Source organism: Bidens hawaiensis, unplaced genomic scaffold (genome assembly GCF_021521415.1).
Source record: "Bidens hawaiensis isolate Kalapana, Puna unplaced genomic scaffold, B.hawaiensis_p1.1 tig00028461_1, whole genome shotgun sequence".
Classification (NCBI taxonomy): Eukaryota; Viridiplantae; Streptophyta; class Magnoliopsida; order Asterales; family Asteraceae; genus Bidens; species Bidens hawaiensis.
The window spans coordinates 128,852-143,170 of record NW_027494643.1 but is presented as its reverse complement, the minus strand read 5'-3'; the positions used below and the strand labels follow the sequence as shown (position 1 = coordinate 143,170).

Sequence of the window (14,319 nt, the reverse complement as noted above, 5' to 3'; positions counted from 1 at the left end):
GGACCCTCTCCTTCATGAGTTTTGTATACATATTTAGTTCGCCCACCCCAACTAACTCGTCCAAGCTTTGCCACTGGTGGAAGTCACCGTCCGCTTGTCTTGTCGTGGCTCAATTTATCCATTGAGCCCATCGTTTACTAGACCATAACGCATAGCCTCGCCCGCATACGTCCGACCCGACCTGCCAATAATACCGTGTCACGAAAATGTAGAACTTTAGGGGGTGTTTGGTAGAGGGATTTGATTGGGGAGAAATGGAATTAGAAATATTTCTTTTGTTTGTTTTCCACTTTTCATTTATATTTCTCTTTCTATTTCTTTAAAACTAGAGAATTCCATTTCTCTTTAAAACAAAGAGAAATCCATTTCTCAGCAGCCTCCTCATAGCATGTCACCACATCGTCTCCGGCCACCACCCCGTCTCCGGCCGCCACCTCGTCTCCAAGTCTGCAACCGCCACCTCGTCTCCAAGTCTGCAACCACCACCCCGTCTTCGCCGTTCGCAGTGGTGAACACAGAGATGGTAACCGGTTGTAGGTTGCAGGTGGTACGGGTGAACGGAGATTAGGGTTTCAAGTGGTGGTTCGTGGTAGGTTAGGGTTTTCAGATGGTCGGGTGATTGTGGTCGCAGGTGGGTGACAGTGGTGGTGGAAATCGGCGTTGGTTGCAGGTGGCTTCTGATTATCATCATCATCATCGCCACCACAACCACCACCACAAAATCTCCAAAGAGGCAGTGATGACAGATCTGAGCCTCCTTTTTCTATATCTTATGTTCCAAAAATTTGAATCTTTTTAATTTCTTGTGTACTGTGGTTGAAGATGGGGGTTTGGTGGCGGTAGCCGGTGGTGGTGGGATGTGGTTGAAGAAAGGGCTGTGGTGGTGGTGCTAGTGGTGTGGGGCTGTGGTGGTGAGTGGTGTCAGGTTGGGTGGAGGTGGGGTTGGGTATGGTAGAGTTCTCTGTTTATTTTCTCGTATACCAAGCAAGAGAAATGATTCTCATTCTCCATACCAATTCTGTTTCTCTGCAATTCCATTTCCATTTCAATTTTCTCTCCATTTCCATTATCTGTACCAAACACCCCCTTGTAGTTACAGAAGCAAAAGAAAAGAAAACGAACTTGGCTGTTTTCTTACTCGATTCAAAAACCAACACCCCGTCCACTCTCTCTCTCTCTCTCTCACTCATACCAAAATCTTACGAAATCTTCTCCTCCATTAATATTAGATCTCTCTCTACAATACACACACACACAATAATAATAATAATAGTAATTATAATAATAATAACCGTTTTAGCCGCAACACACTGATAACAGATCAGCCGGAATAGATGAGGAGTGACGAGATTGAGAGCTCCGACGACAACGAACTGCCGCCACGTGTCGGCCGGAGATACGATCCCGTCGTGGCACACGATCATGATCCAGTTGTGCTTGAGATGTCTTCATTCGATCGTGGATCTTCGTCGTCTAATAAGTTAGTGATTTGACCTAATTCGTTATTAGATCAGCTAATTGCCGTTCATGTTAATATTAATTGTGTAGTAGCTGTGCTGTACTGTGTTCAATTAGTAGGCACTGGTGTACTTTTGCTTTGATGTGTTGCATAATGTGCTAATTTAACCTAATTTGCTTCTAGTTTTCTTCAGTTTGAGCTAATTTGCTATTAGATTAGTTAATTGCGGTTCATGATATTATTCATTGTGTAGTAGTTGTATAGTACTGGTGCAATTGTTGCTACTGATGCACTTTTGCTTTAATGTGTTGCCCTAGAGTAGTTGTTAAGGAACAAATTGCTTTTGTTAGGGCATTACTGGCTAATTATATTGTAGTATACTAGTATTGAGGTCCAGTTTGCCTCATTCGATTGCAGATCTTCCTCTAATAAGTTAGTTTTATTTGATTTGACATAATTTGTAATTAGATCAGTTAATTGTGGTTCATGATTATGTTAATTGTGTAGTACTGGTGCAATTAGTTGCTACTGCTGCACTTTTGCTTTGCTGTGTTGCATAATGTGTGAATTTGCTTGACCTAGATCAGTTGTTCAGCAACAATTTGCTTTTGTGAGGGCATTAGTGGCGAAATTGCCAGTAGTTTTCTTCAATTTGACCTAATTTGTTGCTAGATCAGTTCATTGCGGTACACGAAGTTATTAGTCGTATAGTAATTGTATAGTACCTGTAGCAGTTGATGATAGGAAAGTAGAATTAGAGTGAATTGAAGTTTTGAAACGGAAACTGTGTACAATTAGTAGGTGCTGCTGTAGACTGTAGTTTTGCTTTGATGTGTTGCAAACTTAGTGAATTCTGTAGTTAGATTTACAATTTACATTAGCCCTGCTTGCGGTGCGCACATATGATGTATATATGTGTGAACCCTCGGGTGGGCAAAAGTGAAATTGCACTAATTTTGACGTTATTTTACTAATCTCGTGAAAATAACGTTAAAAGTGACGGACGGTTAATCAGGCATCATGTAGTGGCGTTGATAGCCGAAAGACAAGGGTACATGCACCGATCAGCCGGTGTCCCGATGATTGAGTGCTATGTGCCTTATGTCCAAGGCTTGATGCAAAACTACTATCGAGCCGGGGGTCTCACTGGAAGCAGCCTCTCTATCCTTATGGGGTAGAGGTAAGGCTGTCTACATCTTACCCTCCTCAGACCCTACTATAGCTTTGCTATTGGTGGGATATACTGAGTACGATGATGATGATGATGATGATTTGCCAGTCGAGCTAGACTAATTGTTCAGCAACAGATTGCTTTTGTTACGACATTACTGGAGAATTTTGCTTGTAGTTTTCTTCGGTTTGTCCTAATTTGTTGTTAGATCAGTTAATTACGGTTCATGATTATATTAATTGTGTAGTAACTGTATAGTACTGGAAACTGTGTGTAATTAGTTGCTACTGCTGCACTTTTGCCTTGATGTGTTGAATAATGTGTGAGTTTGTGTGACCTAGATCAGTTGTTCAGCATTAGATCAGTTAATTGCGGTTCATGATTTTGTTAATTGTGTAGTAGTTGTATTGTACTGGTGCAATTAGTTGCTACTGCTGCACTTTTGCTTTGATGTGTTGCACTGTTGCCCTAGAGTAGTTGTTTAGGAACAAATTGCTTCTGTTAGGGCAGTATCGGCAAATTAGATTATAATTTTCTTTGATTTAAGCTAATTTGTTGCTAGATCAGTTAATTCGGTACATGATTTTGTTAGTACTGGTAATGATTGAGGATAGGAAAGTAGAATTAGAGTGAATTAAAGTTTTGTAACGGAAACTGTGCCCAATAAGTAGGCGCTGGTGTACTTTTGCTTTGATGTGTTGCATAATGTGCTAATTTAACCTAATTTGCTTTTAGTTTTCTTCAATTTGACCTAATATGTTATTAGATTAGTTAATTGCGGTTTTTGATTTTGTTAATTGTGTAGTAGTTGTATAGTGCTGGTGCAATTAGTTGCTACTGGTGCAATTTTGCTTTGATGTGCTGAATAATGTGTGAATTTGTGTGCCTTAGATCAATTGTTCAGCATAAATATGCTTTTGTGAGAGCATTACTGGCAAATATGCTTGTAGTTTTCTTTGATTTGACCTAATTTGTTGTTAGATCAGCTAATTCCGGTTCATGATTTTGTTAATTGTGTAATAGAAACTGTGTGCAGCTAGTAGGTACTGCTGCACCTTTGCTTTAATGTGTTGCCCTAGACTAATTGTTTAGGAATAAATTGCTTTTGTTAGGGCATTACTGGCTAATTTGATTCTATTATTGAGGTCCAGTTGCTTTATGTTGTAGGTTATAATGCATGCATAATCTGTTGTCATAACTTATTTATATATTACTTTTGAGTTACAAAATGGATATGGATCTTGCTTCTAGTGTATAACTATGGCATCAATAGCTATTAATTTGTTATAGACTTATAGTTACTTTTAGTTTTCATCAATTGTATAGTACTGGCATCGATTGATGATAATAAAAGTAGAATTAGAGTGAATTGAAGCTGTATAACAGAAACCGTGTTCAATTAGTAGGTACTGGTGTACTTTTGCTTTGTTGTGTTGCAAAATTAGCGAATTCTGTACTCTGTAGGCATGTTTACACTTGCCCTAGACTAATTGTTAAGTAACAAATTGCTGTTGTTAGGGCATTATTTGGAGATTTTGCTTGTTGAGAAGTAATGAGGCGTAAGGTGTTGCTTTGTAATTTGTTATATTAGTTTTGAGTTACAAAATTGGTATGGATTGTGCTTTTAGTGTACCACTAAGGTATCAATAGCTATTAAATATTAATTTGTTATAGACTTATAGTTACTGTAAAGTTCATTTTAGTTTTCAGGTGTTTAATAAGTTGTTTGATTCGGCAAATGCAACCTCATTTAAATTTCTGTAGTGAGAGTCTTGGCTCTTCTTTTCATCAGAATTGAACTAGTACTATAGAGGTGCACTTGTACTGTATTAGATTTTAACATACGTAATGGTTGCATATGCTAAGGATTCATTGCATATATTTTATAGAAGTGAGTATGGTTATTTGCTTATGCTCAATCGTATAGTACTGGAAACGATTGAGATAGGAAAGTAGGATATTTCGTATTATGGAAGATTTAGAGTAAACTGAAGTTATATAACAAAAACTGTGTTCACATAGTTGCTGCTGCTGCACTTTTGCTTTGATGTGTTGCAAACTTAGTGAATTCTGTAGGCAACTTTACACATGCCCTAGACTAATTGTTTAGGAACAAATTGCTTTTGTAAGGGCATTATTGGCTTGCATAAGGTGTTGCTTTGTAATCTGTTGTCAAACATAGTAGTATAGTACTTTTAAGTTATAAAATCCGTATTGATCTTGATTCTAGTGTACCACAATGGCATCAATAGATATAAATTTGTTATAGATCTGTAGTTACTGTAAAGTTTATTTAGTTATTTACTGTTTTTTAAGCCGTTTATGTTGGCATATACAACTCATTTGATTTCTGTAGTGAAATTAGTGGCTCTGTTCACATTTTTGGAATTGAAGTAGTGGTATAGAGGTGCAGTTTTTACTGTATTAGATTTTAACATACGTATATGCTGATGAAAAACATAGATGGATTTGTTGTATACATATTATTGAACTTAGCATGGCTAAATGTTCATGCTCAGTGTTACTCTGCAGAGATGACTCTACTAATAATATAAAATCATAACATCCAAGTTACTAGGTAGAACTTAGACGAACAACAAGTATTGCCTATATACATTGTAGGCAGGCCACAGGTGGCTTCTCAACACCCTCTTTAGGCAATTTTTCTATCAGATGCTCAGTTTTTTAAAAGTTATTATCTTCAGAATTAAATAGAGATATATTAAGATTTGATTTCTTGTCATAAAACATCTTGGGTTATCTGGCTTGCCTCTTTGGCTGGCTATGTTGCTCACTTGTTTGTCATCACACATGCTTTCATGGCGAGGCTTAGTGAGTTCGGGTAACAATATGGTTACGGATGTGGCATGCCATAATATTTTCATCTACATTCTGTGCTTTTTCTTTGTTTTGATATGTTACGTTACCTGAAAAAACTGCTAGCATCTGTATAATATGACATCATATGTGATATGACATCTAGTGAATTAGTTAAACGAGAAGCTCTTTTGATTGCTTGTAAGTGTACTCATATGGACTTTCCTTCCCCTATCAGAATTAGTAATGGTCATGAAGCACAATATCTTTCTTACAAAATCCTTAAAATTACACACAGTAACTTGGTTCTTGGGTATCAAACTTTTACTTCATACCTGCTGTTAATATCTTGAAAACTGATTTGCATGTGCCAGCAAAGTAAAAACAACCATTCAGCCAAGCAAGCCTGCAGGTGCAATGGAAGACTCAACCCCAAATGATAAAGAAGTCAATGGTGAACACACAGAGTCCAAATTGGAATTATTTGGATTTGATTCTCTTGTTAACATTCTTGGTCTCAAAAGGTAAGCATTGCTTTTCTTTTGTTCTTTTTTATCTTTTCTCTTTGGTATGTTCCAAACAAATTTGGGGCAGGTTAATAATGAACCACAAAAGAAGCTGTAATTGCTGTCATCAGTTTTTTTTGAGTAATGTTTGAATTTTAATTGCTTCTACTTAGAGCTTTTTATATTATGTTTTCTAGCTTTAAGGTCATAAATCTTGTTTTGACTTTTCAATTTCAGTATGACTGGAGAGCCGATTCCTGTACCTACAAGTCCTAGAGGTCCTGAAGATAGTTCTGCTGCACACCATCCAACGGTACTCATTATCTACTATAAGTATCTTATTTTAGTGATTCTATTGCTTTGCTATATATTTTATTATAAAATGCTGTAAGGAAGCATGCAAACGTTCTAGTTCATATTCATGAGAAAACAAATTGATTAAAAGTAAGTTTGTCTAGTCTAACAATTATGGCGTCACCCTTTAAGCAATGAGTTGTAACAATGTCGTGCCAACTTATTTATGACTTCTATATTCTGATGTATGTATCTCCAGCTCAGATAAATGTATCTTTGACATGAATTTTCCTGAATAAGTTTCTTTGTCATTTGAAAGGCTTCACACTCTAAGCATAATATGCGTGAAATTTACAAATTTTTTTTGCTGACTTTGATGCACATTATATGCCAGTAATTGCTTTTTTCATGCCTTTTTAATACTTTTGAATGTGCAGACTAGCGCTGTTGTAAAATCAGGGACAATGATGGGAGTCTTTATCCCATGCTTGCAGAACATATTGGGGATTATCTATTACATTAGGTTTTCATGGTATGTTTCTTCTCATAGATGCTCATGATTACCTGTTATTTTTCATTTTTGCGAGTTGAAATGCTGGTTTCTTAGTTTCTTACTCTACTGAGATTTAAAAATGCAGGATTGTTGGCATGGCGGGCATAGGCGGGTCCCTAGCAGTAGTTGCCTTATGTGGCTTGTGTACTTTCTTGACCTCAATATCATTGAGTGCTATTGCAACTAATGGTGCAATGAAGGTGAATAATCATTACTTTCTTCTTTTCTTGTTTCCTATTGTCTGGATTTTTATCGGCTTCTTCTCTAGTTATTAGCATTATTGCTTGTTTAATTACTAATGATTGGTATGAAATTAATGCTAATTTTTTAGTTATTTACTGTTTGATCCATTTGCTTCTAGGGAGGCGGACCTTATTATCTCATTGGCCGTGCTTTGGGTCCAGAAGTTGGAGTCAGCATAGGACTATGTTTTTTTCTAGGGAACGCGGTTGCTGGATCTATGTGAGTATACCGCGAGTTAATACTACAATTGGCTTAATGAGTGGGCTGGGTAATGGGTTGCAAAGGGTCAAATTTTAGCGTGGGTCCAAAATCCAAACAAGCAAGGTTGGGCCGGGCCAAGCTGCAAATATTTTGTTTTGTTATGTGTTACTTTTTATATGTGATTAATGTGATAATTATGATTATAAAAACAAAAATCGTTACAGAAATAAATTGTAGTCTTTCAATAAAATGCTTTAGGGGCTGTATATGTTAGAATTGAACTTTATGCTTGACCCATTTGACCTGTTGCTTTTTTAGCTAAACTTTATGACTCAACTGTTTGACCCATTTGAGATAAAACACAACCCAAATCGTCACATTCATATATATTGGGTTCAAAATAGCCACTTTGATTCCATACCAGTGTACCATCTCCACATTGATTTTCGTTTTTAGTTTGCCCCAAAAAAGTGTCCACTTCCAAAAGTATTTGTAGTTTTTTGTTCTACTCTTAATCACTAAACTGTATTGCAAGTTTTTGAAACTGTGTGCCCTTTTAGGGGTAAAATTGTTGTTTATCTATTATATAATGCATTAAGTGCACATTCTCACTACTGCCTTTTGTCTAGTGGACATTAATTTTGGGATGAGAGGAGTATGATTTACAGTGCATGGGGATTTTAAGGCGTTCCTCTCTTTAACTGTTTTCTTCTCCGCAATAATAGAAATACATGTATACTGTTTGCAGGTATGTCTTGGGAGCAGTGGAGACATTTTTGAATGCTGTGCCAAAGGCTGGACTATTTAGAGGTAAAAATAAGAACTATATGCGTTTTTTGCCACATACATTATTTAATTGCTGCTCTATAGGCAATTGCCTCGCATTAAATTTTTGGGCAAACTGCAAGAAAGGCAACATACTGTTAACCTTTTACCAATATCTGCATGATGCCTTATTTTCAACAGTTTTATGCAACATTATTGTCACATACCAATAAGCAATTAAATGAGACATACTTGCCTGATTTCCCATTTAATGCAACATGTTTTGGTGATAAGGCGTTAAAAAAATATACCAGTAAAAACAGAATGATGCATGGCATTTTCTTGCACTTTGCCTAAGTTTACTGTCAAAGTGAATGTATTCAGTTCGCCTTTTCTGAGTTCTAGTTGGCAGTTAAATGATATTATGTTAATGTTTGTTGAACAGAAACCATCACACAGGTGAATGGCACAACAGTAGCAGAACCTATAACAACTCCAAGTTTACATGACCTGCAAGTCTATGGGATTATTGTTACCATTATTTTAGTTTTTATTGTTTTTGGAGGCGTTAAAATGATCAACAAAGTTGCACCAGCCTTTCTTATACCTGTTCTATTTTCGCTTCTTTGCATATTCATTGGGATGTTTGCAGCAGGGAAAGACGATCCAACAGGTAATCCTTCATTATAGATCCTCCACCTAATGTCTTATATGAGAATAAGAAACTAAATATTCTAACCATGTTTAAAATAGTTGGAGTTACGGGCTTGAGTTTAAAATCTTTTAAAGACAATTGGGGGTCTGCTTATCAAACGACAAACAATGCTGGGATACCTGATCCTAATGGAGAGATATACTGGCATTTCAAGTAAGTGATTAATATGTATTTTTTTCAAGTTTGAGTTCTTCAATTCCGAGTACGCAAATGATGAAAAACTATGAGAAGTTATTAAGTTACAGAGCTGATTTTAGATGTATACGATGTAAAGTTACCATATCTTATACAGTTATACATGTAGTACCTGGATATACACCATCAAACATGTTACTTTTTGAATGATATGATTATACTCCTTGTATATGAATACACATGTGAACAAGTATTAGTTTTTGAAGATTCTTTGTTAACTCTTTAACGGAAGATTTTCGACATAGGTCAGCCGTCAGAAGGCTTGTTTAGTTGACTTTGAAGTAGTCTCCTTAAACATTGTAGTGCTTAGTACCAAGTTAGTCACACCCTCTTCCATATTAACAATATGCATTTACTAAATGATACTTTTACAAATTTGTAAATCCAAAATATAATGTTATTCAAAATTGGGTTTATTAAACCAAATAATAACTTGCTTCACCCATTTGTCATGGTATCTAAGAAACAAATTGTTCTTCTCCATTGTATGGAATGACAAGTTTGTAGATAAATAAACCTTTAAGGTTACTTACAGGTTAAATGGTGATATGGCACACTGCCATATATCTAAAAAACGGGTGCTACATTGGCATTTTTACATGCTATAAAAGATTTGTTGCATACAATGGTAAAAAGTTGAAAGCATATGCTACAACAATGTGAAAACAGAAACATATACATACATTGACAAAAAGGTGAAAGTAAGATGCATTTTGGTGTGATTAACCTTACAGATTTCATCTTGAAATTGAAGAACTCTTATTGATGGCGAAATTTGTAGTGTCAAAATTGATAATAAGTTTGTCTGATATCTTAACCTTGTAAATTTTAATTCATATACAAGTGTATAATGTGTTCATTTTCTGTATCTTTTAAAATTCCATGTCAGCAACTATTTATTTTGATTTTATCATCATGGTGCCGATTTTATTTCCCATGCTATTCTAGGATTTACACTTTTTAACATGCGTGATCATACATGCTCTATGTTTTACAAAATATCTATGATCAGTTATTTTAACAATTTATAATTTTCTTTTTGTTAGTGCATTAGTAGGTCTTTTCTTCCCTGCTGTAACTGGAATTATGGCTGGTTCAAATCGTTCTTCCTCATTAAAAGACACTCAACACTCTATTCCTATTGGCACATTGGCTGCAACACTGACAACGACCGCCATGTACTTTGTTTCTGTGTTTCTATTTGGATCCGTAGCTACCAGGGAGAAACTTTTTACAGACAGGTAACTGTTCTATATTGCTAACTTTTAAAAACGATCATATATACTCGATCTGTAGTTACCACAGAGAACCTTCTTATTCAGATAACTTGGTCCTTTTATTTGAAAAAAAACATGTTTTTTTAGTTTTACCACCACATATCGGCCATGGTCTAAACTCTGTTTTGGCTATTTATCAGCCAATTGCTTAAACGATAACCTAATTTGGTCAACGTTTTAGTTTGGCAACCAGTTTTTTATATTTGCCAAAAGAACCTTCAAAGTTAAAAAAATTTCCTTTCAAGGTAATCTGATCTAGCCAGGTCAAAGTGCTGACGTGGCAATAATTTTGACCAAGTTTGACCTTTTTCCACATGTGGCACACAACAGCCAACTTTTGAATATTTTTGGTTATGGTAATCTGATCCAGTCATCCTGTGAAATGACGACGAGTGCATGAATGCAGTTGTGCCAATAACTTTCACCGAGTTTAACCCTTTCCTGATTTGGTACATGGTTTTCTAAAATCTTGATTTTGAGGTAATTTGCCTGTCACCTTCAAAATGATGACATGGCAGTAGCTTTGACCAAGCTAAACTTTTTCCTGACACTGCGCTGATGTGGCTCCAGGAGACTGGTTAACTTGAAATATTACCATGGTTTTAATTAGTTTTCTAAGTTATTGGTTAACTTTGACCAAATTAGGTAAGGTTATACTTTATTTAACTGCAACTGGACTTTTTTTTAATTTTATTTGCAGATTACTGACAGTAACCATTGCTTGGCCATCTTCCGCCATCATATACATAGGAATCATTCTTTCAACTTTAGGTGCTGCTCTACAAAGCTTAACCGGGGCCCCACGTCTGTTAGCAGCAATAGCCAATGATGACATTCTACCCGTTCTTAATTACTTCAAGGTTGCAGATGGAAACGAACCACACATTGCAACATTCTTCACGGCTTTCCTCTGTATCGCGTGTGTTGTAATTGGAAACCTTGATCTTATCTCCCCAACCATAACCATGTTCTATCTACTATGTTACGCGGGTGTCAACCTGTCTTGTTTTCTTCTGGATCTTTTAGACGCGCCTAGCTGGCGTCCTCGCTGGAAGTTTCATCATTGGAGCCTTTCTCTTCTCGGAGCTTCTCTTTGTATCGGTATGCATTTTTCATTATTTGAATTTTAAGTATGTGTTTGTATATTATTTATATGGTTTTATTAACTTGCAGTAATCATGTTTTTGATATCTTGGTCATTTACCGTGGTGTCCCTTGCACTTGCTAGCCTCATATATTATTATGTGAGCATCAAGGGTAAAGCCGGTGACTGGGGAGATGGTTTCAAGAGTGCTTATTTTCAACTTGCTCTTCGCAGTCTTCGTTCTTTGGGAGGTTAGTCCTATAGGAGTTTCCACTTTCATTTTACTTGTAACATAGTCGTAGGGGTGTGCATGGGTCGGTTTGGGGCTCAAATCGAACTAAAAACCAAAAATTTTGTTTCTGAAAACCATTTGGTTTCGGTTTTTTTATCGGTTTTTATCATTTGGGCTTGAAACTCTTTTACCGATAGAAAAAAATTGGCACCCACAAATAATTAATTTGAAATAAAACTTTGGTCCTAAATCTTTATGCTAATTAATAGTTAATTGATTATTATACATTTTATTTGGGTGACACTATTTGTTAAATTTTAAAGAATTACTTAAAAATAAAGCATAAAAATGAAACTTTACAAAATTTGGTTTGTTTTGTTTTAATTACATGCAAAACTGAAACTGAACCAAAAATTTGGTATTTGTGAAAACATAAAACCAAACCGTCATTTTTTGTTAGGGTTCGGTTATTTCGTTTGGTTATCTCGGTTTCACGCACATCCCTAGATACTCGTTACGAGATGGCTGGCCAGCTAACGAGCTAATATGAGGTTCAGGTTAATACTGGTCATGTTTATGTGCTAGTTGAGACGGAATGGGCCCGGTTGACCTATAAAGACTTACTATTTTTTTTCTATTAGAATAGTTAACGCATTTATTTGTACAAAAAGTTATGATGATTTAATATAGTCGTTAATAATAGACTTTGGTGACCAACAACCCCGGTGGACCTGTTTGGCCCCCTTTCAACAAATTCCCGTGTAGCTAAACTTTTATTGATATGACCCGTTATATCCATTAATATTATACTTCGGTGACCAACAACTCTAGCGGGTTCTACTGGTCCATTTCAACAAATTCCCGTTTAGCTAAACTTTTTTGATATGATCCTTTTGATCCGTTTTGAGATAAAACAGTCTCACTAATAATATTATTTGGACACTTCCGCTAATATTTTATAAAAGTTATTTATTCTCATTAAATACTTTGTTTTTAAAGTTAATTTACATCGGCGTTTTGCAGCAAGCAATGTTCATCCAAAGAACTGGTACCCGATCCCCCTAATTTTCTGCCGACCATGGGGAAAACTACCCGAAAACGTGCCGTGTCATCCCAAACTCGCTGACTTTGCAAACTGCATGAAGAAAAAAGGTCGCGGTATGTCCATATTTGTAGACATACTAGACGGTGACTATCAAGATTGCGCAGAAGATGCCAAAACCGCTTGCAAAAACCTCGCAACATACATCGAATACAAGCGTTGTGAAGGCGTTGCTGAAATCGTAGTGGCCCCCACCATGTCAGACGGTTTCCGAGGCATTGTCCAAACAATGGGCCTCGGGAATTTGAAACCCAATATCGTTGTGTTACGATATCCCGAGATTTGGCGGAGGGAAAACTTAACCGAAATTCCTGCTACTTTTGTCGGGATTATTAACGACTGTATTGTTGCTAATAAAGCGGTTGTTATTGTAAAAGGACTTGATGAATGGCCGAATGAGTATCAACGACAGTACGGGACGATCGATTTGTATTGGATCGTTAGAGACGGTGGTTTAATGTTGCTTTTATCTCAACTTCTTTTAACTAAAGAAATGTTTGAGAGTTGTAAAATTCAAGTTTTTTGTATCGCGGAAGAGGATTCGGATGCCGAAGAGCTTAAAGCCGACGTGAGAAAGTTTCTTTACGATCTTCGAATGCAAGCGGAAGTTATCGTTATTTCAATGAAGACATGGGACCATACTGGCGGTAGTGGTAGCGGGTCGAACACGCAAGACGACTCGGTGGAGGCGTTTAGTGCGGCCCAAAAACGGATAAAGAATTACTTAACGGAGATGAAGGACCGAGCGCAACATGAGGGGAAACCACTAATGGCGGACGGGAAGAATGTGGTGGTGAATGATCAACAAGTTGAGAAGTTTCTATACACGACGCTTAAGTTGAACTCGACGATTATGAACTACTCGAGAATGGCGGCGGTGGTGTTGGTCAGCCTACCGCCGCCACCGGTGAACCACCCGTCTTATTTTTACATGGAGTATATGGACTTGTTGGTTGAGAATATTCCTAGGCTTTTGATTGTACGAGGTTACAGGAAAGATGTTGTCACTTTGTTCACGTAGTATCTGATGAACTAAACATGTTTTGTTTCTTGATTTCTTTTTGTTTTATTATATCTATATTGGGGTTTGTAGATTAAACGTTGGATTCATTCTTTCTACGACACAATTCAGTTTTGTTATATTATTAAACTATGCTTCTTTAATTGTGAAGCAATTTGGGTATGCTTTGTTCATGGTTAGGTGAAACCAATTTAGATGTTAACATCGCATATACCCATAAAGTAATTAAGTTAGAAATAAATATTTGACTGTGCGTGTAATAGTGTTAGAACATGTGTAGTGGATAAACTTTCTACGGGAATGTTGCGTGTTATGTAGTTACTGGTACAAATAACATAAAGAAATGTAACCAACGTTTATTGGAAAAGGCAACCCCAAAGATTTGGGACCAAAAGCGATTAGCAGTGACCATTGAGTGGTTATATAAAAAGGGGGTGTAGTGGACAACCCTCCTCTCAATCATTACCTATTATTATTTTTTTTAAAATAAAACAAATCCACATTTCATGAAATAAAACTAGCATAAAAAAACGATCGTTTGCACTCTTATGTCTTATTCAATATATTCTCTTCTCGAGACCGGACAGGAAGAATGAATAGATTGCATATACTTTGTTGCGTGCGTAATTGCACTCGTAACCACCTTCTCATCGGCCGCATTCTCGTTATTCGCCAAATATCGGT

General features: G+C 36.5%; 1 protein-coding gene across 1 annotated transcript; it reads left to right on the top strand.

Moving 5' to 3' along the window:
- The first annotated feature begins 1,207 nt into the window (after positions 1 to 1,207).
- On the top strand, positions 1,208 to 13,811 carry LOC143577083 (cation-chloride cotransporter 1-like). The gene is made up of 13 exons (XM_077061020.1): positions 1,208 to 1,480; positions 5,822 to 5,971; positions 6,191 to 6,266; positions 6,685 to 6,779; positions 6,886 to 7,000; positions 7,162 to 7,262; positions 7,993 to 8,054; positions 8,455 to 8,682; positions 8,763 to 8,877; positions 9,966 to 10,160; positions 10,897 to 11,297; positions 11,370 to 11,531; positions 12,536 to 13,811. Exons 1-13 carry the CDS (start codon positions 1,335 to 1,337, stop codon positions 13,633 to 13,635), a joined length of 2,946 nt encoding a protein of 981 aa, XP_076917135.1. The 5' UTR covers positions 1,208 to 1,334; the 3' UTR covers positions 13,636 to 13,811.
- The last annotated feature ends 508 nt before the right edge of the window (positions 13,812 to 14,319 follow it).